This window comes from Hakea prostrata, chromosome 5 (genome assembly GCF_041222555.1).
Source record: "Hakea prostrata isolate BN-2017 chromosome 5, UWA_Hpros_2, whole genome shotgun sequence".
In the NCBI taxonomy this organism is placed as follows: domain Eukaryota; kingdom Viridiplantae; phylum Streptophyta; class Magnoliopsida; order Proteales; family Proteaceae; genus Hakea; species Hakea prostrata.
In genome coordinates this window covers 48,307,460-48,330,330 of record NC_142604.1, presented here as the reverse complement: position 1 = coordinate 48,330,330, position 22,871 = coordinate 48,307,460, and the positions used below count along the sequence as shown (strand labels likewise).

General features: G+C 38.8%; 2 protein-coding genes across 2 annotated transcripts; both read left to right on the top strand.

Moving 5' to 3' along the window:
- The first annotated feature begins 1,167 nt into the window (after positions 1-1,167).
- Positions 1,168-13,829, top strand: LOC149016268 (putative E3 ubiquitin ligase SUD1). The gene is made up of 9 exons (XM_089157403.1): positions 1,168-1,695; positions 2,741-3,433; positions 6,152-6,931; positions 7,029-7,240; positions 7,364-7,738; positions 11,187-11,344; positions 11,951-12,114; positions 12,205-12,351; positions 12,912-13,829. The coding sequence occupies exons 1-9, from the start codon at positions 1,381-1,383 to the stop codon at positions 13,425-13,427; spliced, it is 3,360 nt and encodes a 1,119-aa protein (XP_089013529.1). The 5' UTR covers positions 1,168-1,380; the 3' UTR covers positions 13,428-13,829.
- A 3,872-nt stretch (positions 13,830-17,701) lies between these two features.
- On the top strand, positions 17,702-22,701 carry LOC149016267 (uncharacterized). Its single transcript, XM_089157402.1, has 7 exons — positions 17,702-17,884; positions 17,963-18,285; positions 18,365-18,458; positions 19,541-19,662; positions 19,800-19,949; positions 21,055-21,123; positions 22,091-22,701. The coding sequence occupies exons 2-7, from the start codon at positions 17,965-17,967 to the stop codon at positions 22,139-22,141; spliced, it is 807 nt and encodes a 268-aa protein (XP_089013528.1). The 5' UTR covers positions 17,702-17,884; positions 17,963-17,964; the 3' UTR covers positions 22,142-22,701.
- The last annotated feature ends 170 nt before the right edge of the window (positions 22,702-22,871 follow it).

The following is a 22,871-nucleotide window of genomic DNA, read 5'->3' as shown; positions in this document are numbered from 1 at the left end:
AAGAAAATAATATTTTAGTTACAAACACAGCTATCTGTCTTTAATAAGTTTTTTTTTCTTCCTGAAATATCACATTGGAGGCAAAAGAAAGAATGTCAATATTCATGATGAGAAGTTGGAGTGTAGATTTGTTAGAAATTAATTCTCTATATATTAATTTTTATTATTTATAATATATTATCTTGCCTTAGTAAAAAAAAAAAAAATCAATGTTTTTTGGGAACTAAAAATGATTTAGTTTAAAAAATAAAAATACCTTAAAAATATATTAAAAGTGAACTCATAGTCTAATGTGATCCAAACGATGGAAGGTCAAAGTCGAGACTTATTATCATTTCAGTGTTAATATGAAGATTAAAGTAAAAATCTAGTATATGATCATGGTCAAATTAACATTAAGACTAAAGCCAAAATTAGGGTCCGGATATCAGGGCCAAAATTAGATGGATGCTTACTATATTGGTATTGAGGATATAATTTATTTTTATTAATTTTCTACAAAACATGATCATGTTTTTAAAATTTGACACGTGTCTAGTATTCACCCATGTGGATTAGAATTAATTATTTTCCATATGGGTGGAGGGTCCATACTCAAATCAAGGGCCCAGTTCAGGCCCAAAATCATGGGCCTAGATCAAGGCCAAGATCAAGGCCAGAATCAGGGCCAAAAGATTAGGGCTAAAATTAAAGCCAAGATCATGGCAGGGTCAAAATCAGGGACGGGCCGGGATGGATTGGGCGGGCCGGAGAGTAATCCTAGGCCCACCCTTGGCTCTAGGTTAGGACCAAAATATTTTGGCCGTATCTCGTCTTTAGGGCCAAAATCTTTATCCCAAGTTCTATTTGGGCTCAGGCGGGTCAGGGCCGCCAGAGCAGAGCCAAACTTGCACCCCTAAGTTGAAGGTTGATTAAATTATCACTAGTTGGAGGTTGTTCTAGATGTATTCTTTTTGTTTTTTTGGTTAAACGCTCTTGATGTATTCACATGGTGTAAGGTTTTGCTCTTGTGTTTATTTCAAATTTTCATCTCTGCCCTCAAGTAACCGACTTATTTATTAGATATTTTTGGATGTAAGGGTATATCTAAAAATCCGTGACAGGTCAAGGGAGTTACGCGTAAAGCATCTATCTAAAAGAGAAATATAAAGACAAAGAAATTGACAACTTTCTAGAGTTTTATCTCGGCAGCCGGGTCAGAAATGCAAATGCGTGCATAGCATAGGTGGTGGACTGGTGGAGACAAGCAGGGAAAGAACCACCCTCGTACCTTCATCGTCTCTTCTTCGCCCACCCCACCTTCCCTTGGAAAGGGAAAAAGGGAAAAAGAAACGCAGAAGGCCCTAATTTTGTTCGATTTGTTGTTCTTTGGAGCGATTAATGGAGATTGCAGCGGTCGCGGCAACCCCCAACGATGGCGAGAGACACGATAATGGCAGCATCTCGTTGGAGAACTCTGAGGGTTCGTCTTCTCTTTCTCTTGGTCCGACCGACAGAAATGATAACGAGAACAAAAGTATAGCTAGCAAGTATGATGAAGATGAGGATGAAGAGGACGTCTGTAGAATTTGCCGCAATCCTGGCGATGCCGATAACCCTCTTCGGTATCCTTGCGCTTGTAGCGGTAGTATCAAATATGTACATCAGGATTGTCTTCTCCAGTGGCTCAATCACAGCAACGCACGCCAGTGTGAGGTGCAATTTCTCTCTCTAATTATCGATTTCTTGTGGCTAGGGGTTTGTGATTTGATTTTAGTTTCTTAATTTTTTTTGAGGAATTTTTGGGGAATTGGTTATTAAGGTATTGTTTAAAAATTCTGCTTTGTTCTTTTTGAGCTCATTCTTCTGTACTCAATTTGAACGCCGACAAGTTGTGTTAGCGATCTAGCTGTAGATGACTCTGTTTCCCTCTCATTGAAATATTTTTTCATGCCAAAGCGTCTCCAAGGCTGTGCATATAGGAAAGCTGGAGAACTGCAATGTGGCTAGCCAATTGCTATGGCCTTCTATAGGGTTACAAATCGAAAAGTTAAGGCTTCCATCTGGAGTGCCAGTCGGAGGCTCAGCAATTACAGTTATGCTTAGCTAAAGAGATGTGAAACAATTGAGAATTTACTTCGAGTTTTCCATCAATTGGCTTCATTTTGGGACCACCATGCCTGGATTGGAGTATGAATAATATATAAAGTGAGTTTTGGTTATTTACTTATAAAGAGAGAGAGATTGATATCCTGATATCTGTTGGGTTGGATGGCAAAGTTCTGGAGTATAGGGTTTGTAAATGTTGCACTGGGACCTTGTTTAGCTCTCTTGATATGAACCAGAATTTGGGTGAGGGGTCGAGTTAAACACTTCATGGTTTGTCGGTTTTGTCAACTTTTGCTTACAGTGGAGGAGCAATGGATGGAATTGCCTCCTATGGAATCGGTGTAGGATCCACAGAAATTGATGTATGACTGGAACTTATGAGAACTGTTGTCTATTAGCATTTGCCTCTTGAAACATACATAGACAGTGTTAGCGTACTCTATGTTGCAGTTTTTTGTGCGTCTTCATTTATGCCATGACAATTGACCATTGTTTCTTCTTAGTGGAATATTTTTATTTCTACTTCCTCTTTTTCCACCTTTGTTAAGCATTTTTTATTGTTTCCTTTTTCTTGTTTTAAGGCCTTCAATGATACTTATTGTAATATCTGAACCTTGGGGGGGATTCAACTAATTCATTTGATGCACTACAGGTCTGTAAGCATGCATTTTCATTTTCTCCGGTCTATGCTGACAATGCACCAGCAAGGCTTCCTTTCCAGGAATTTGTGTTTGGTATGGGAATGAAAGCTTGCCATGTTCTGCAATTTTTCTTGCGCCTTGCTTTTGTGCTCTCTGTTTGGCTCCTCATAATACCTTTTATCACATTTTGGATATGGCGTTTGGCATTTGTGAGGAGCCTGGGTGAAGCTCAAAGACTCTTCTTCAGTCATTTATCCACCACAGTGATCCTTACTGATTGTCTACATGGGTTTCTACTCTCTGCGAGCATTGTTTTTATTTTTCTTGGAGCCACATCTTTGAGGGATTACTTTAGACATTTACGAGAGCTTGGAGGGCAGGATGCTGAGAGAGAAGATGAAGGCGAAAGAAATGGTGCTCGTGGTGCAAGAAGGCCTCCTGTTCCAGTTAATAGGGCTCATGCTGGTGACGGGAATGGTGAAGAAGTTGTTGGTGCACCGGGATTTGGTGGGGCGGGGCAATTAATTCGAAGAAATGCAGAAAATGTTGCTGCTCGATTGGAAATGCAGGCTGCACGTCTTGAGGCACATGTTGAACAAATGTTTGATGGTTTGGATGATGCTGATGGTGCGGAAGATGTACCTTTTGATGAGCTTGTTGGCATGCAAGGCCCTGTTTTTCATTTGGTGGAGAATGCATTTACAGTGAGTATTATTCCTTCTTTGCTCATATTTTGCACTCACACACACTTTCTCCCTCTCTGCTCTTAAAGTTTATTGTTTCTGTTTCTCTTTTTTCTATTGGTTTATAATATTCTTTTGTAATTTTCTTTTGCAATTGTATTACGGGCAAGTAGAGCAGTTTATACTCCTTTGCTGTTGCAAGTTTTGATGCCCTATTGTCCTGGTCCTGTTCTAGAGTTCAAATGTGAAGTTCAAAGGAATGTGTTGTGAGTTTGAGAGCTTGAAAGCTTATTGCTCAAAGAGTATGATTTATTTATAGGCTCCAATGGTGTTTTTATTGTTACCATCCAAGAAAGCCCTACTCTGAGAAATAACGAAACTAGGAGGAATAGAAAAACTAATCCTAGACTGATCAGAAAAGTTGTCTAACACAGGGTGGGAAACCAAAATAGAAAAGATAAGGAAACAAAAGCATAATAAAATAGGAGTTTTAAATAAGAGTCCTACTCCAGTTAGGAGTTTAAAGGGAAGTCCTACTCCAATTAGGAAACATCTCTATCTAGCGCTGGCTAGATTCAGATTGAGAGGGATATTTCCCTCTCATGTCATTCCCCCCTCAAGTTGGGGCATAGATATCACACATGCCCAACTTGGTCAAAGTAGGATGAAACATCTGGCCATGTAAACCTTTGGTGAAAGTCTACTACGTGATCTTCTGACTTTCCAAATGGCATACAGATTATGCTGCTTTCCAACTTCTCATTTATAAAATGGTTGTCAATCTCCACATGCTTTCTCTTGTTATGTTGTACTGGATTATGGGCAAAGCTTATAGTAAAATTCTTGTCACAATAGACATTATGAGAAAAGGTGCTGGAACACCCAGATCTTCTAGTAGACTAGATTTAAGGGACCAAGTTCCAAGTTTCAACTAGGGCAGAATTACAACCAATTGTAGTGTAATAACTAGAGCAAAAAAAAGGAAGAGTTATAGCCTTTTTAAAGAATCTGAGTTGTCTATTCACTTCAGTTCAGAGAACAGCCCTAAACAATTGCTAAAACAAAATGAAAAATTACAACAAAAAGTGCTGAAGTGTTTACTGCTTACAGCCCTAAAAAAGTGATTGTAAATGGTAAGAACTGCTAAGATACAGCCGGAAAAATATCTCGGATTTGCAGCTAGTTTAGGTCTCCAAGGAAGATGAGATTCCAACCCTCTCCCCCCCCCAAAAAAAAAAAAAAAAAAAAAAAAAAGAGGTTCAGGGCAGAATTGGTTTAGGTTTATATTTTATTTCAGATAATGGAGAAAACAGAAAAGGAAAAAGGGAGCAGTTTGGTACGTTTAATTCCTTTACTTCTCTGTACTAAAGAGGGTAAACAAGGCTGTGGCTAGGGTTTTCTCCAACAGGAAAACTGAACTGGGTCAATAAGGATGAATCGGTCTTTCAATGAAAAATTGAGAGAAAAAGGGCCTTGCTGCGACTTTTGGGAAGAGCCTCAAGTTGTATTGTTTTGGCAAAATCTCTTCAAGAAGAGGGACTGAGATTTGAGTTTTAAGCTTTGATACCATGTTGTAAGTTTGAGAGGTTATTGCTCATAAAGTATTGATTATAAATGGATATTTATGTTTACAATCTGAGTAAGTCCTAATCTTGAGTGTGAAATGCAATAAGAAGTAGAAATAGAGAAACTAATCCTAGTCTGATTAGGGAACTAGTCTAAAACAGAATAGGAAACAAAAATAGAAAACATAATCAAAATAGGAGTTTTAAAGAGGAGTACTAATCCAACTAGGAAGCCTCTTGATCTAGCACTAGTGATGGCTGGTGTCAAATCAAGAGGTTCTTCCCCTCTCACAACAGAATACATTGCCCATGCTACTCTGATGATTAATATTAGCAATTTTTTAAGAGCTTTATTATATTTCTGAAGGAAGGGGGAGGCCTTGGTGCAATGGTTGGTGGACCACAGTTTGAGGTGTCAAAATACCCTCTCAGCAAAAATTTCTAGGGTAAGGCTTTACCCCTGGGACTCTGCTTGCGCAGAAGTTTTTGTCACTGAGTATGCTGCTTATGATATTTCTGAAGGAGATTCAATATGTTTCATCTTCTGCTCAGCTTGCACGTGTTGTTTTTGATTCCTTAAATGCAAGGACATTCTCCTTTTTTAGAACTTTTTGTTTAGAACATAGCAACTTGAATGCTGATGGAAGATAACTATAAAGTGACCAAAAAATATTAAATAATTCATCATATTATATGATGTTTGTCTCATCTGTGGAGTAGTTTTCATGCTCTTTAATGGTCTTTTGACAAGTGTTGCTTGAAGTGCTAGTATGAAAAAAGAGAGAAGAAAGTCCATTAACTTGCTTGCTTAGCTGGCACTGATTCCAGTTGCTTAGGGGGATTTTGTGGAGAGTGGAAAAATAAGGTTTATTATCTTTCTTTCTTTCTTCCCCTTTTTTTTTTTTTGTTGTCTGCACTTTTAGATTTTCTTAGAAATTGATCATGTGATATTTTTCCCTCTTTAAATTCTTTGAATGCGGTTACTAGAGGCATCGCTGTTAGCTGTTAAATTTTATTAGCAACTAATTGTTTGGGGTGAGCATGGGTTTGATCATTACATTACAGGCATACCTTGCTGACAAAACATGTGGATGTCCTAGAAAGTGGATTTTTTTTTAATCCACTGTGCAGCTGATGCAATGAGATATTCTAAATTGTGACATTTTTTCTGCAGGTTCTGGCAAGCAATATGATATTCCTTGGAGTTGTCGTCTTTGTGCCATTTTCATTAGGTCGGATTGTTCTCCACTATCTATCTTGGGTCTTTTTGTCAGCTGCCAATCCAGTTTTGTCGACAGTAATGCCCCTAACAGAGTCAGCTCTCTCCTTGGCAAATATAACATTGAAGAATTCACTAATTGCTACCACTAATTTGTCAGCTGAAAGTCATAAAGATGGTATGGTTGGTCATGCTATGGAAGTGGTGGCAGAATCTTTAAATGCAAACTTGACTGGGATGGATGAAGTCTCAAACAGTATCAGCAGATCAATTTCATCAGACATATTCAAAGGGACGGCAGTTGGAACCTCCCGCCTTTCTGATGTTACCACCCTTGCTGTTGGATACATGTTTATATGTGCTTTAGTGCTATTCTACCTTGGGGTAGTTGCTTTAATTCGTTACACTAGAGGAGAACCTTTGACCATGGGGAGGTTCTATGGTATTGCATCTATGGCTGAAGCAATTCCTTCCCTTGTCAGGCAATTCTTGGCGGCAATGAGACATTTAATGACCATGGTTAAGGTTGCTTTCCTTCTGGTGATTGAACTTGGGGTTTTCCCATTGATGTGTGGTTGGTGGTTGGATGTGTGTACTATAAGAATGCTTGGGAAAACAATTGCTCAAAGGGTTGAGTTCTTCTCAATTTCTCCCTTAGCAAGCTCATTGGTGCATTGGATTGTGGGAATTGTGTATATGCTTCAAATTAGCATTTTTGTCAGCCTTCTTCGTGGGGTAAGGTTCTCACTATAGCTATAGATCAGCTATCTCATTACTCTGTTATTGATTCCTGTTTGTTATGGTGAACATGCTTTCCATGTGCTTCTGATAGGTTTTACGCAACGGAGTTCTTTATTTCCTTCGGGACCCAGCAGATCCAAATTACAATCCATTTCGTGATCTTATTGATGACCCTGTGCACAAGCATGCACGTCGTGTTCTGTTGTCTGTTGCTGTTTATGGAAGTTTAATTGTGATGTTAGTATTTTTACCAGTCAAACTTGCTATGCGGTTGGCACCATCCATATTCCCACTTGATATTTCGTAAGTTGCTGTGCATGTTTTAGATACTGTTCATTTACTTTTGAAGTTCTCTTGATTTGGTAAGCTCTTTTTGGTGCGCTTCCCATTCTTTGGTAACCTTTAGAAGTCTTCTGTGTGCTGCAGTGTCTCCGATCCATTCACTGAAATTCCTGCAGACATGTTGCTATTCCAGATATGCATACCATTTGCTATTGAGCATTTTAAGCTGCGGGCAACTATTAAAGCTCTTCTACGTCAATGGTTCACTGCAGTTGGATGGGCACTTGGACTAACTGATTTCTTGCTGCCCAGACCTGAGGATAATGATGGGCAGGAAAATGGGAATTTGGAGCCAGGTAGGCAGGAGAGATTGCGTGATATGCAAAGAGGTGGAGTTCCACAGCAAGATCGAGCACTAGTGGCACTTGTTGCTGCTGATGATCTGAACACTGGCATTCATGCGCCTGGGAACTCTTATGTTCCTGAAGATTATGATGTTGATGAACAAGCTGATTCTGAGTAAGTACTGTATGATAGTAAGTTTTGTCTAGTCTCATAATTGAAGCCCTCTAAATTTAATCATATGGTCCCAAAAGTAACTTTTTTTTTTTTGGGGGGGGGGGGTTATACTGCTTCATAATTCTGGATGCAATCTTTATTTTACGGTAGAAGGCTTGCCCATGTATTACAAAGTACAAACTAGCAGCTGCTGTATGTAGTTTTCTCGTTCGCCCTATTTGGGTGATTAGTTACCTCGCTTATGATGCCTCATGCTGTCCATGTCAGCTGCTTGTGTTGGTGTACATGTTGATGCTGCCTTCCCTAACGGTAGGAGCTTTTAAGTGAATCAAATAGCGGACATGGCATTGTAGCAGGGAGTTCAAGCATTTTGGCTCCTGGGAAGAGCATTAGAAGAGTTTACCCAACATTTATACTCCCATGGTGCCATTTGAAAGAAGTGCCTCATCAGCTATAATTGCCGGTGATATTGTCCTCTTCTAATGGTTCTAACGTTATGGTGCAATCGTGGTGTTTTCTGCACACCCAAAAACTTGTTTTGGAACATTGGGTTTGAGGATGAATGATGCTTAACCCTTTAATTTTGCGTTGACATGTTCATCCCTTGTAAAGGCCTATTATGAGATTTGCTTCAGCACATTTACAGAATAGAAGTAGCTTGGACAAGCAAGTAGCTGAACTGAATGTCATGGTATATATTTGTATCTCTAGAGATACCTATAATCTACAATATAACTCAGGTGTCAGGCAATAAAGAAATAATACATTTGATGGCAACTGTGTTAGATTTCACCATGGATTGGTAGTTAGAAAGCATAACATAGAAAATGAAGGTATAATGGAACTCATGGGCGGTGCTGGATGAGAAAGCCATCTTAGACTGTTTGGACATCTACAAGGAACTCTGTTGAATGAGTTTGTGAACCCAGAATAATATGGGACACAATAGGCATGAAAAAGTATGAGGTAGAGGCTGAAGATAACCTAGATTTGTATTTGAGGAGTCTGTAATAAAAAAACATATTTTTGAGATACCAACTTACAGCTCTTAAATATGATGGCATGATGGAATTCCAGTTAGGATGGGAAGAATATGAGAATGGGATATTGGAGTTTGCAGGGGAAAGGGGATGTTGCATTGGAATAAAGGTATTGTTTCTTGTTTTTTTACGGGTTGTCTTGGGGGTGGGGATGGGGAATAGGTCACACAAGCTCACAAACACTTTGCTATTCCATTCTTCAAAATGCGTATCTAGTCAATCATCCATGTTAAAGTTCATAACCTCATCTGGTTAACTTTTTCTTCTTATTTGTACTATTTTTTTTGGGAAAGAGTAGGCAGGAGATGGAAAGATAAAAAAGGGGGGGGGGGGGTTAAGTATCTTGACCAATTTTAAAACCCTAATTGGATAGAAGCCCGCAGCTTGACTGAAAAACCTCTCCGATTCATGCCAAACTATTGGAAACAATAGTTGATAGGTAGGATAAGAACCCTTCTAAGGATGGGAATGATCTTATTAACTGTTTGGGAGCAATTGGGTCACAGGGATTTCAGGAATGGCAAAACTCAGATAAAATTCAACTACTTGACTGTTTATCTGGAAGTCAGGGCAGACCGAAGTTCAATGGTTTAAACAAAAGTTGCAAGGTTCCGATGCGAAGCAGAGGCTGGATTATAAGTAATTTTAGAAACCCGAAGTCAGAAAAAGAGAACTGTGAAGAAGTAAAGTTTAGGTAACTCAAGTCACAACCGCGACTCAAAATGGCACTCAAGTTGGGTGTTGAGGTAGGCTTTTGGGTGGGCCTCTTAATGGCCCTAAAGGGTTGGGGATTTGTGTGGGACATTATATGATGGAGGATTGAAACTGAACCTAAATGCAGAATACTAATTACCTGTTGGAATTGTTTGGAATGGAAGGACAATGTTTCTTCCTGGAATCAGGTTCCGGACCTTCCTGGTAAGGATTTGATGTGAAACAGCAATGAAGAATGGCAGGTAGTTAATTGTAGTATAGAGAGAGAAAAAGAAGACAAGAACCTATTTAGGGCTGGGGTATTGTCACCCACTTCTCTCACATATTTCTAAGGCTAAAGTAAAATATCTGTAAACTTACATTACAATAGCTTATGAAAGATGTCACTGATGCATGATCAGAGATCTCGCTGTTTTAGTTCGGAGAGATGAGATATAGGTCGATACCAGAAAAATCCACCCAACTCAACTGAGATCTGGTTGAGTTGGCATCTCGGTTCAAAATCTTGGTTCGATCCGAGATCTGGTCCAACCCAGGCCTTTTTTCAGCAAACTTGATCGAGTTGAGGCAAGACTCAATTTGTCTTGACATTCTCTTGCTCCTTTCGCCTCCTGTCTTGACAGCTGGCTCCAAAGGGTGATTCTGGCCTTTTTTTTTGCCTGATTCTAGTTGGATCTTCACTTGCAACACTCCTGATTGTAGTTGCTAAACCATGGAGGATAATGATATTGCTTGGCAACACGGAGTCCATTAGTTGTAATTACTGGGTTAGAGTCCTCATCGGAGGCAAAATGAGGTTCAAGCAACACTTAGTTGGAAATTATAGGGATAGCCTAATTTTGTGAGGGATGATATTCTGGACCACCTCATTGAATTGATTGAAGAGCCACTGGTAGAGGACTTACAGGACATGGCGTGGAGTTGGTGGTGGAGCTGGGCCTTGTTTGATATGATCTCACCCTCTTCTGTTATGAACTTATGAAGTTATGATTTACGAACTTACGATGGTTGTACTACTGTATTCTCGAGACTTGAGAATAGATTGATGTTTTATAATAGTCATGTGGATGGAATTCTAAACAATTTAAGTTATTTGATGTATCTTATTACTTGGTTTTCATTTATATGTTCTAATGGTTCTGTATTTCATGTTTTATACCCTTGCTGCCTTGCATGTTCATTCCTACAACATCTTTGTTTCAAAGTTAGGTTCGAGTTAGAACTCAGATATAGGGTTTTTTCCTCATAAATCTAAGGCCACTGGTTTGTTTAGAAGGCCTAAGGTAGGCCAATACCAACTTTGAGCCCAACTTGACTGTTAACACCCCCCCCCGGGGGTAGATGGGCCCTTGAGATTTCTAATATCTCAACCGAGATCTTGCCAACTCGAGCGAGATCTCAGTTTTCTCAAGGGTGAGATTGCCCTTGAGAGCGAGATCTTGAACGTTGCACTGATGAAGTGGAATAGTGGAGCAGGATTTATCAAATAGGTAGTTCAAGTTTTGTTGAGGGTGAAATGAGTTTAATTCGACTTCTCCTTGGACATACATATTTTTGTGGCTGAATAATTGTATATAGTTTCTTCTCTGACAGGTTCTCTCCTAATTTCTGTAAATCAATTAACACTGTTATGTAATTTTCGTGTTAACCCTTTTATACTGTATCTGGAGATTACTTATTCAAACTCATTGCAGGTATGGCTTTGTCCTTCGCATTGTTCTGCTGCTGATTCTAGCATGGATGACCCTGCTTCTTTTCAATTCAGCCTTGATAGTTGTACCCATTTCACTTGGACGTGCACTGTTTAATGCTGTTCCTTTTCTTCCCATAACCCATGGAATCAAGTGTAATGGTAAGCTAGTTACAATTTTCTTGTTTTCTGGCACATGCTTTCACATGTTTATGGGTAGGCTTGCTTAGGGGTAAATGCTTGTTTTGAATATGCATTGCCCTACTTTTATGTATTGGCTTGTGTTTTAAGATCAAATGACTTGAAAGGTTATCTGATTAGAAAATCTACATAAAATAGGGAAAATATATCTTTGTATTTAAACGAGGTATTTTATTTACTATCTCAAGTTAAAAGCATATGCAAAATGTTTGACCCATATAATGAAAAATCAATAGCACATGCACGATGGAAGTGTAATGTCAGCTCACTACCTGGCACCTGTGTATTAGCATGGACATCCATGGTACTACGAGCAACAGCATGACTACATTAGAAAGAGTATCATATCAAGATACTACTTGGTATGAGAAGCATTTGCAAAGTATAGGTCAATTGATTGACAAGTTGGTTCAAGTTGAAGGCTCTTAGTCAAAATCTCCCAACTCATAATGGGTATATGTATGAAAACATGTAGTTTATGCTTTAACAGCACTTTGTCTGTTGGAAGAGAATATCCACTCCAATTTTAGGGACAAAATGACATCTGATTATGACTTCTTCCTGTAGATCTATATGCGTTCATCATTGGAAGCTATGTCATCTGGACCATCGTAGCTGGAGCCAGGTATTCAATTGAACACCTTAAAACACAGAGAGCAAGGGTTTTGTTTAACCAAATTTGCAAGTGGTGCGGAATTGTACTCAAGAGTTCTGCATTATTGTCGCTATGGGTAAGCAATATAGTCAAGGTAATTATTTTCATGCTATTAATCGAAATGGTTCTTACCCCTTTCTTTTTCATATTTGCTGTTGTTTTCCAGATATTTCTCATCCCTGTGTTGATTGGTCTTCTTTTTGAGCTCTTGGTGATTGTGCCAATGCGAGTGCCTGTAGATGAAAGTCCAGTTTTCCTTCTCTACCAGGACTGGGCACTGGGACTTATTTTTCTCAAGATCTGGACTAGATTGGTAGGTGCTTTACTTTTTTTATTAATCTAGATGCTTCGATGTTGTCTGTATGAGAGGTTATGTACTTCTCCCAACAAAACACATGTGCAGATTCTCTCTCTCTCTCTCTCTCTCTCTCTCTCACACACACACACACACACACACACACACACACACACACACACACACACACACACACACACACACACACACACAGAGAGCCATTCAAGGCTAACAAATTGAAGCGGTGACACTTTATGTATTTCTCAGACCCGACTATGACATGAATGCCAGATAGGTCATAAAGTCAAATAATAATTAAAAGTAGGTTCCACTTCCATGCTCATAGGTGGCTGGTTTGTGGTCGTTAGATAGCCATTAATTTTGTTTCAATTACTATATTAAAACATCTGCACATTGTTCATTTTAAATCTACTTTAGAATCAGTTCCTCCATTTTTTCTGGTTGAATGCTTTTAGGCTGTCAGATTTCTCAAGCATGTCCAGTTAACTGGTATGGGTCTATCTTTTGGGTTTAAAAGTATTCTAGGTTGACCGCCTTTCTTTCTTTTGTTGGATCAGGCTATGCTGGACCACATGACACCCCTTGTGGATGAAAGTTGGCGAATGAAGTTCGAGAGGGTAAGAGAGGATGGCTTCTCCCAGCTGCGGGGTCTCTGGGTTTTGCAGGAGATTGTCATCCCCATCATGATGAAGTTGCTAACAGCTCTCTGTGTACCTTACGTGTTTGCAAGGGGAGTTTTCCCTGTTTTTGGGTATCCATTGATAGTTAATTCAGCTGTCTATCGGTTCGCATGGATAGGCTGCCTGAGCTTTAGTTTGCTGTTCTTCTGTGCTAAGAGATTCCATGTCTGGTTCACAAATCTCCATAACTCCATACGTGATGACCGCTATTTGATTGGTCGGAGACTCCATAACTTCGGTGAAGATAGAGCAGGAAATGCCAGGGGGACCAATATTGTTCTTACATCTGAAGATGAGAGTTTGCGTAATGATGAAATAATTCAACGTGAGCAAGAAGCTGATATAGGGCTGAGGTTAAGGCACAATCCTCAAAATCTGGGGCAGGTGGCATGATGCAGAAGGAAAGGCCAAGTACATGCTTCCTGCAATTCGAAGGTCTGCGACTGCACAAGGTTCATAGAGGTGCATAATTTCTTTTGTGCATAGGGATAGGAATTTCGATAATTAGTTCTTTTTATCCTACTCACAATTCCCCATCATTGTTGGGGAAGCTATTACAGAATATTGTTTATAGAGGTTAGTGTTGTAATCGCTGTTCTGGTGGAATGGCTCCAAGGCTTTCCACCTCAGACGAGTCTAAGAAACAATGTTGTAGAGCACGTTTCTGATTAATGTCTCAGCATGTATAGTTCCATGAAGGAAAATTTGAACCTTTCAGTTGCATCCATTTATCACAAACAATTTATATATATTAACAGAGTTGTGTTGTATGCCATGTTAAACCATCTGATGTCCATAAGCCTGCTGCTGCATTTGTTCCCTCACAAAGTTATGGATCTAATGGTGTCTTCATTGTTAGTAGTGTCCTATTAGGGGTCAAAATGAGCTTTGCATTGGTTTAGTTTTACGGTTTTACTTCCAATGCTTCTCTTCCTCTGCGCTTTTGTTGGTTTTTACCTACTTGCGTAGCATACTGAGGAGGAAACAAGAACAACCCTTAAGTCTTTGTCACGACTATATGGAGATGATCCTTTCAATTGACTCTGTTTGAGGTTGTATTAGATATAAGGTCTATAAGCTTATATCCTTTTTTCACCACTTATCTTAAAATTATCTTAGTTTTGTCCTTGTCTGGATTGGATCGTTTTTTCATGTAGGGGCATTTAAAAGAGGAGGCAACACTTCCCAAAAAGAACTTATAGAAGCAATATGGGGAGGCCTTGAGCTTCAAAACTTGTGGCAGATGTAAAATTACCGGGTAATGATTACATTGAAACTTCTTTGTTCTCATTGTAAATGTATTAGTTATGCGAGAGAGAAAAGGGGAACATCAATGATCATATGGATTTTGCATTCTTGGCTTTTCACAACTGTGAGTTTGATGAATTTTTTTTTTTGGATAATGCAAAAGAAAACTTCATTACTAAGAGTTATAATTGTACATATCAGCAGGTATATATTACATATGAAAGACCGTATCTTCTGTTAAACAGTTTTTGATTGAGACCATAGTCAGACATACATGGATATTGATGGAAAGAGTTATACTTAGGTGAATCAGAAGTTGGGTGTAGTAACAAAGGCAAAATGTAGTAGGGCCAAGGTTCCTGTGAGGGATATGGCAGCATGCGAACTAAAGAGTTGGAGTTGATCTAACTGCTGAACTGGTGTATTTACTAGTGGCATGTTCTAAGACTGACTTTGTTTTAGTAGCAAAAGTGCAGGTATCTATCCAGCTATGTATAAGCTTGCCTTGGGAGGCCAAAAAGGTCTTGATTTTCAGCCTTTCAACCCAGGTAATTGTATCCCTGCAACTAAGAAAACCGAATCAGAAATGGTAGACCAATCAAAAAAATAAAGAGCAATGGGTTCATGAATCGTTTACGTTTGAGCAGAGATTGGATCAGAGTGAGCCAATTTGGTAGAGGGGGGAACACGAAATGAAGATGACCATGAAGATCAATTGGAATAGTAAAGTCTCATTCTTGATATGAAGCACAGAAGGGAAGGGTTCTGTGGCTGCGTTTCTCCTTTCCTTTTCGAGAATTTGTGGCATATTCAGATCATCAAGCTCTCAGGCAGTTGAATTCGCGGAATAAACTGAATCCAAAACATGCAAAATGGATTTCATTCATTCAAGGGTTTGCATTCTCATTGAAATACAAATCAGGAATTCCAACATTGAGGCTGATCCACTTAAGTCGTCGAGCGGTACTACTGAACAACATGAGAACACAAGTTGTGGGGTTTGAGGATATGAAAGATCAATACCAAACTGACCCATATTTCAGCCAAGTCTCTGTGGCTGTGTTCCTCCCTTCCCTTTTCTTTCTTCAAGGATGGTTGAGAATAATTCCGGGCAAAGCACCATAACCACCTCAGCATCCATTATAAACGAATACTGTAGTTTTTAAATCTTATGAGAGGTTAACATGCTTGATCTACTGAGCCAGGACAAAATTTCACAACACTGGTGGAGAAACAACAGAACCTCAATAAAAGAAGTGTTCCAGGCTAGCATCATGGCCATTCATACTTGTGTATCCTATTCGAGTGAGTTTGGTAACCTTCCCTATATCTTCCTCTGCTATGAACTCTAGGTCAATTCACCACAAGACTCGATGATGGCCTATAACTGAATATCTTGGGCTCAAACCAAGAGCAACCCCCTTCTGTGCTACACTTTGTAACTCCACATTGATATCTTGGAATTTGGATTCTTCTAATTGATGCCCTATAACGAAACTCTACTAGATCGAGCGAGAGGAGAATGGTTGCTCACCTGTTTGTTTGTCTTGTGAGCAGATTTCAATTTCAGCCGCAAAGATTTAGAAAGCTTACCCATTAAAAATGTCCTCAGCATCACGTAGGAATTGTTTGCCACAATCAAGCAACAGGTTCACGGCGAGGTAGCTAATGTTTCACTTTAGGTTTGAATCATGATTAATGCCTTACATTTCTTTACTATACAATAAGAGTCGAATCCACAACTTTGCAAGAAAATATATTGAAGCTGGAATCCTAATATGCTCATTTCAAAGGCTATTTAACAATCGCTACAAATGAGTGCCACGTGGCACACATAAAATCTTAATGGTAGATTATTTAAATATTTCGTCTCTTTTTAAACTAGTCTAATTAAATCAATTCATTAAACAAATTGTTATATCCCAATCACCTAGCCCTCTATTTTCACCTGCCGTCGCCTCACTAAAGAAAAGAAGAAAACCTAGATCGACTCACAAATCCTCCCATCTCTACCCTTTTCCAACAACGTTGTCGTCACCATGGTCCAACATTTCCGAGTGACCGTTTTGGCAACCTTCCCGGCGACATCTTCCTCTGCTAACCAACTTTTGGAAGGTAAGGTAAGGGAAGGTAGTCTTGCTTTTGCTCCCACTTTTCTCTCCACCATCTCCGCCACCGGTAAATGGACGCAAAGGGCGGCATTTCCTCCGCTCAATCCAAGGTGAAGCTCCCGCCTTCAGAAATGGCATTGGATCTCAGAAGGTACTTTGGTCTGGTAAGTGGTAACCGACGATCTCTCCTCATTCACTACAACCCTTCCATCATCCACATCGCCATGACCCTCAACACCACTTACCTCCGCGGCTCAGTCACCAGAATCCTTTCCATCCTCCGCCACTCCTACCGCCTTTGGCATTGTCTTCCACTTCCTGCCTCCCATGTGGTGCTCCGCCGTGCTATCGCAGCAATTGAAATCTCAACTTTGGCCAAAAAAAAAATCGAAATCTCGACCCTTGGCGATATATTGCCGAGAAGTCGGCGATATATCACCGACAAATTGTAATATCGGTGTCCCTAGGAGTATCGTGTCGCCCCCCAGCAACACCTCGAAATATCGCCCTGTGTCGGCGATAAATTGCTGACACGAGGTACCATGGTCGTCACTAGTTGTAGTTGTCGTTCTCGATTAAGATTTTATGTATGCCATGTGGTGCTCATTTGTAGCAGCCATTAGATAGTCACAAAATGAGCGTCGCGGAGGATTCAAGCCTATCCTAGCAGATCCTACGTGAGCTCTACGATTAATGTGAGGTAAAAGGGAGCATAGACCTCTACTTGAATTGGAGATCGAGAGGTAGAAGAGCCACAGTAGGGCTGTAAATGGATAACCGAAATCCACTCCCGAATTTGCATCTGCATCGGCATTCATTTAGCAATATCCGAATCCGTTCGATTACTGATAGGATGCGGATATGGTATACCTCTTTATTATTGATTAAATACCAAAGAGAACTAAATTTCTAAATTTCAAACTTAGCCTCACAAATAAAATGGTAAAGATGTTAATGAAAACCTATATTCAATATGTATACATGGCTATTTAAAATAATTTATTTAAGAAAATAATTATCCGATTATCATCCGAATTCGACTAAATCCGTCAGAATATAATAGAATGCGGCTATGATATTACTACTATCCGAGGCTAATCCGATCGGTTTACACCCCAAACCCACAGTCAATACTCTGACAGGAAAAAAGAAAAAGAAAGGGACAAGGATAGCAAATTAACAAATGCTATATTTTAAAGGGAAATTACAAGATTAGGCTTTCTCCGTCGTAATGACGTGTACAGAGTTTTCCCGCCCTTATTTATGTCCACATACCGTAACATTTGTCTAGAAGACTCAACCAAAGTTCGACAAAAGGGGTAGTTGGGAATTCCGAGGAGGACTGGTTGTTCAACTCTACAGAAAATATAGAAAAGAACGAAAAGGGGAAAAGCGCTTTGGAGTTCCAGCAAATCCCACTCCATAGAATAAACCCTAGTTACTTTCCCAAATGAGCTGAGAGATTCATCTTTGAATGCTCCAAATTTGCAGGTAGAATTAGGGCCATCGAGTTTCCTTTGATAATTTTTCTTTTTTCTGTTCTAACTACTTTTTAATTTCGACTTACAGTAATGCTGACGATGGGTCATTCAATTAGTTTACGGGAACGTAGTTCATCAAATCAGCTGTTACTCGAAGATCCAGAAGCTGAATTTGATGACGAGGAAGGGGAAATTTCTGAGAAGATACTTTACAAAGCCTCGTTCGATGAACTTGCAGGAAATCACTTGCAGTATGACACGGTTATATGGGTACTCATATCTTTGCTTCTGGTTTTAGCTTGGGGAGTTGGAATTATTGCACTTTTATATCTCCCCGTTAGAAGATATGTGCTTCGAAAGGATATTTCTTCACGCAAGCTCTATGTTACACCCAATGATATAGTTTACAAGGTGTATTTCTTTATACTTCTAGTCTCTGTTTCTGATTTTATTTTTGATAATCTGTTTAAAAAAATTATATTTTTTAAAGGTTGTCAGACCTTCATTTCTACCTTTCTGGGGTGTTACAAAGTTTGAGAAGCAAATACCTCTTGCTCTGGTGATTAACATTATCACCGAACAAGGTACGTTTTCAGATTGTTGGATACTTCTACGTTGCCTTTTTCTTTCAAAATTCTGTTTTTGTACATTTTATTTAATTATTTTCCCTATTAGCATACTGGATATATCCTAATGAAGTTCTGTTATGCCCCAGGTGAAGTAATTACATTGTCGTGTTTCCTTAGTAATTTTGGTTTGATGTGATGCATTTTACGTTTGGTTGCTTTTGGTTGTCTTCACCGCTAAACCACAAGGACTTGTTGGGTATTGTGTAAATTAAAGACTAAAAAACCTTCTTCAGTTGTTTCTTGAATAAAAATTCAATTGTATATGCTGGTAAAGAGATTGAATAGTATACGAGCTCGAAATTTTCAGTGATTCAAAAGAAAAATATAAGTGGACAATTTGTGTACTTCCCTGCTGAATTTGAATCCCCTGCTGAATTTGGAGACTGGAGGGGAGAAGAATTGGTGTCTGCCACCAAAGCAATTGTATGACGGTTCTTTTTTCCTTTTCAGTAAGCATGTATATAATGCTGTTGCGATGTAAGTTACCTTATATTTAAATGACTACTGCAACTTTACTCCCGAATCACTTCACAGTAAATTCTCTGGAAATTCTTCTGTTATAGCGTTTCTGCGTGAGTTGACTATGTGCTAAAAGGGTGATAGGAATGGGCCTGAAATTTTTTGTTGTCAACTAATCTTTTTGTCCCTCAAAACCAAATCATCTAACGAGTCCTTTCATGCAAAAAGTATTGTGAGTCTGAGTGTCCAAAAATATGCTACCTAGTTTCTGATTTAATACATGAGACTTTATATTTATTTTATGGTTACGCTTTTACAGATCACATGTTTAGTCTGTTTCATCTATCCTGATTGATTGTAGCACTTGTCTTCTTTATCCTTTTAGATGCATTGTAGTCATCCTGATTATGAAAATTCCACGTTTTTTTTGGATGAATAAAATTCCACATGTTATTTCGGGTAAGAGTGGATATAAACCTCTTTTGTCTTTAGTTGGTACATATTTGAAATTCATGGTTAATTTTCTATGACAAATATTTAGTTTTGGATACTGAAGTTAGTGTTCTAATGCCCCCTAGGTTGCTTGCAATCAATGTATGGAATCCATACATTAAGAATTGAAAGTATACCCCATGGAAAAGCTGCTTTAGTGGATGAGCTACAGGTTCAAGGGATCTCTAATCCAGGAGTTCTGAGGAAGGTAACTCAGAACTGCATTTGTTTATTTATTATTCTGATATGTGTATGTCATCTTCATCAACACATTAAATGGTTCATTAGTGAAAATTTGAGATTAGCTCATGTATTTTGGTTTATGTACATGTTGCATTTACTCAGGTCATTGTAACAGAAGCTTCCAAGGTGATACTGGGATTTAATACTAGTTGGAAGCCCACTGCATACAGTGGTGAGGGGGAAGGTACACCATCTCGTATGGGTTCTTTGACTGAGGGACCAGCAGTGGGTAGATCACCTAGAATTCGGAAGGTAATGATTCAAGATTCGTAATCTTAGAAGCTTTCCCATTCTATAAACTTGCTGGGGGAAAAATCCACTGTCTGAAGTTGTTGACAAGTTCTTTTTAGCTTAACTGAACGCATATTTTCTTATGAAACTTCGTTCCTGACCTAATATGTTGCGATAATGCAGTGGTTGTATACTTGTATTATCAAAGCAGTAAATCCTCCCTTCAGAATATATGAGCACATGGAATGTTGTTGTAGGTCAAACACTTTAGGTAGAATATTTCAATTTTGGAGATGTGATAACCTGTACAGCGAAATTCAGTTTGATTTTTCTAACTAATAATAATGATGATCTAGAAAAAGTTTGTTCATAAGATAACTAAAATCATCTGATTTGCCTGATCTTTGGTGAATTACTTTATACTCATAGTGGATTGTTCCACTGATATCATAGTACATATAAAGAAGTTCATGCATCGTTTTGAAGGACCATTCTGTTCTGGACTTTGAAGTGTTCTACAAAGATTTCTCAGGGTAGAGATGAGTAGTGTTTTGGACTAGAGACCTTGATATAACGGTTTTGCTAGATTGTGATCACTGCCATCATTGAAGCTCTGAGCTTCAAGCTGATTGTGATTGAAATCTTTGTTGTAATTGCTCTCCCCTATGACACATCTGCCCCATGTTTTACCTTTGTGGTCAAGGTGCAAGTATTGCCAGCTACTGTTGTTAAGCTTGGGGGTGCAGGGACTGCATTAGAGTGCACGGAGGCCTGCTTTTGTTAATGTTGTGGGCTGTTGATTCTCATGGTATTGATCGTATAGCTTTGGAGTAGCTTGAAGGATCCGGGGGGAGGTCTTAATGGAGAAAGATGATCTGACTTATTGGAGCAGATCCAAAGCTTGCTGGTTTCATTGTCAGGCAGGGGACTTAGGACCCCGGTAATGGCATGTCTAATGTTTTGATTAATTTGTCCATAGCTATAAATATAATCTCACTGAAACACTTGGCAAGATTGGTTTTATACTTAACTGTTGTCATCATCTGCTTTTGATTATATTAACTACTGTAATTTGGATAGAAAAAAAACATATTCAGCTATCATTTTGAATATGCCATGGTTACAGGAGCCCAGAGGAGTGTTACCTGGTGATGTATTGCTGAATAAACTTGAAGAAGTTAAGCAATCAGTTCAGGTGTGAACTTCCTCTGTTCTTTTTATTTTTCTGCATCTTAAACTCATGGTGGTGCTTGTTATTATCCTTTTTCCAACTCACCATCATCTGTGCTGTTCAAGTGTTTCATTATTAGGCATGACATGATTGCCTTGAACTTAGATGTATACTTCCTCTAGAGTTGCATGCTATCAGTCAGAATTCGAAATATGTTTACCCGGCAGACTATGCTGAATAGGAAGTTGCGGAGACATGATTAAGATTTTCAATTACATGCTAAAGGGTTAAAAAAAAATAAAAAAGGTAGGACAAAAGCAATTGGCACCAGTTCCATAGATAAGACAAAAAATAATATTTTCTATTGTGTGGTATAGGGCCATGCTGATTATGACTCAAGTACCACCAACTGTATGGTACTAGAATGGCTAATGTGCTCTAAAAAGTTTTAGACCGCGATGACAGGTAAATAAAGACTAGATGTTTGGGATAAAAGCCCAATTGAAGGGCATGTTGGAAGTTTGTTAAAACCAAGTATCACTGATTGTATTGAAAGTTAAAGAAGCTTGAACTGGTTAAGGATCTTCTTCCAAAAAAAAAAAAAAAAATCTAGTTAAGGATCATCCAAGTTAAAATACTCAAAGCTAAGCCTGTATAATTTGTGAGATAATCAGACTCTTGAACCAAAAGAGCAACTCGTGTACACCTGGGAGTCCATACAATACTTCTGTAGTCTGGTTTGTATATGAAAGGGAGACATATATTTCAAAATTCAGCTTAGATCCTGATGCCAAACAATTCTTGCCCATGCCTGATACTGTTGGCACTTGTTAGACAAAGAAATATGGAAAATAAACATGAATTTTTATCTGGATCTTCATTTAGATTGACCTGATCCTGTTCTAAACTTTTCTATGCACTATTCATTGTGTTTACTAATTTTGTTTACATATTTATTTTTGTCTTCCTTTTTACTTTACCTTTTTGCCAGAGACTTGAATCACTAGTTGAGAGCTCACAGAGTTTGCCTGGAAGTAGCTGAATTTGGCTGACATCGGTGCCTCCTTCTCACTGCCATTTACTCTACACTATTTTGGTGTCTTGACCAATAAAGTGGGAAGGTTAGCTATTGGATCTGTACATAAAATATTTTGGAAGTCAAGGGGCTTAACAGGGTCTTCCTTTTTAAAGTGGAGAAATAATCTTTCTGGTGATACACTAACTCTCTTGCTTGGAATGGAGATTTTGATTCAAGAGATGTTGCAAGTCCAATAGCAGAGTATGTTTTGATCTCAAATAGCTTGGCGATTGCTTGATGGAACTGCAGAAACAAGCGAGTTTTTTTTACTTTAGATGTACAGAATTCCATGACCCTTGAACAATATTTTGCCAGTTTCTTCCCAGGTGCTACCATTGAAACTAAAAATGGACCAAAACCTAATGTCGTTAATCTTTGGGTGTCCTTGGCAATCCGTGAATTGTACCAGTGTTTTTTTTGATTTGGTGTAGCTTGTGAGTGTATGCTTGATTTGAAGCTTGGGTGATTGACTGATTGTAAACACTATGAGTGAATATTTTCTTTTCCCCCAGAATCGCCTTCTTTTTTGATGGAAAATTTTAAGCCTCACTTTATGCAGTAAATATTGTTGATCACATTACTCTATGACCTTTGTGGTACATAAGTTAAGAGCATCAAAGCTAATGGGAATCCACATAGAAGCATTACCAACGTAAATCTTGTTGGATCTCATTAAAGTGGGGTGGTTATTTTG

Coding starts and splice junctions, on each gene's coding strand:
- LOC149016268 (XM_089157403.1), top strand. CDS start 1,381: ATGGAGATTGCAGCGGTCGCGGCAACCCCCAACGATGGCGAGAGACAC. Junction 1,696..2,740: donor GCAACGCACGCCAGTGTGAG/GTGCAATTTCTC, acceptor GATGCACTACAG/GTCTGTAAGCATGCATTTTC. Junction 12,352..12,911: donor TCAAGATCTGGACTAGATTG/GTAGGTGCTTTA, acceptor TTGTTGGATCAG/GCTATGCTGGACCACATGAC.
- LOC149016267 (XM_089157402.1), top strand. CDS start 17,965: ATGCTGACGATGGGTCATTCAATTAGTTTACGGGAACGTAGTTCATCA. Junction 18,286..18,364: donor CCAATGATATAGTTTACAAG/GTGTATTTCTTT, acceptor TATTTTTTAAAG/GTTGTCAGACCTTCATTTCT. Junction 18,459..19,540: donor TAACATTATCACCGAACAAG/GTACGTTTTCAG, acceptor AATGCCCCCTAG/GTTGCTTGCAATCAATGTAT.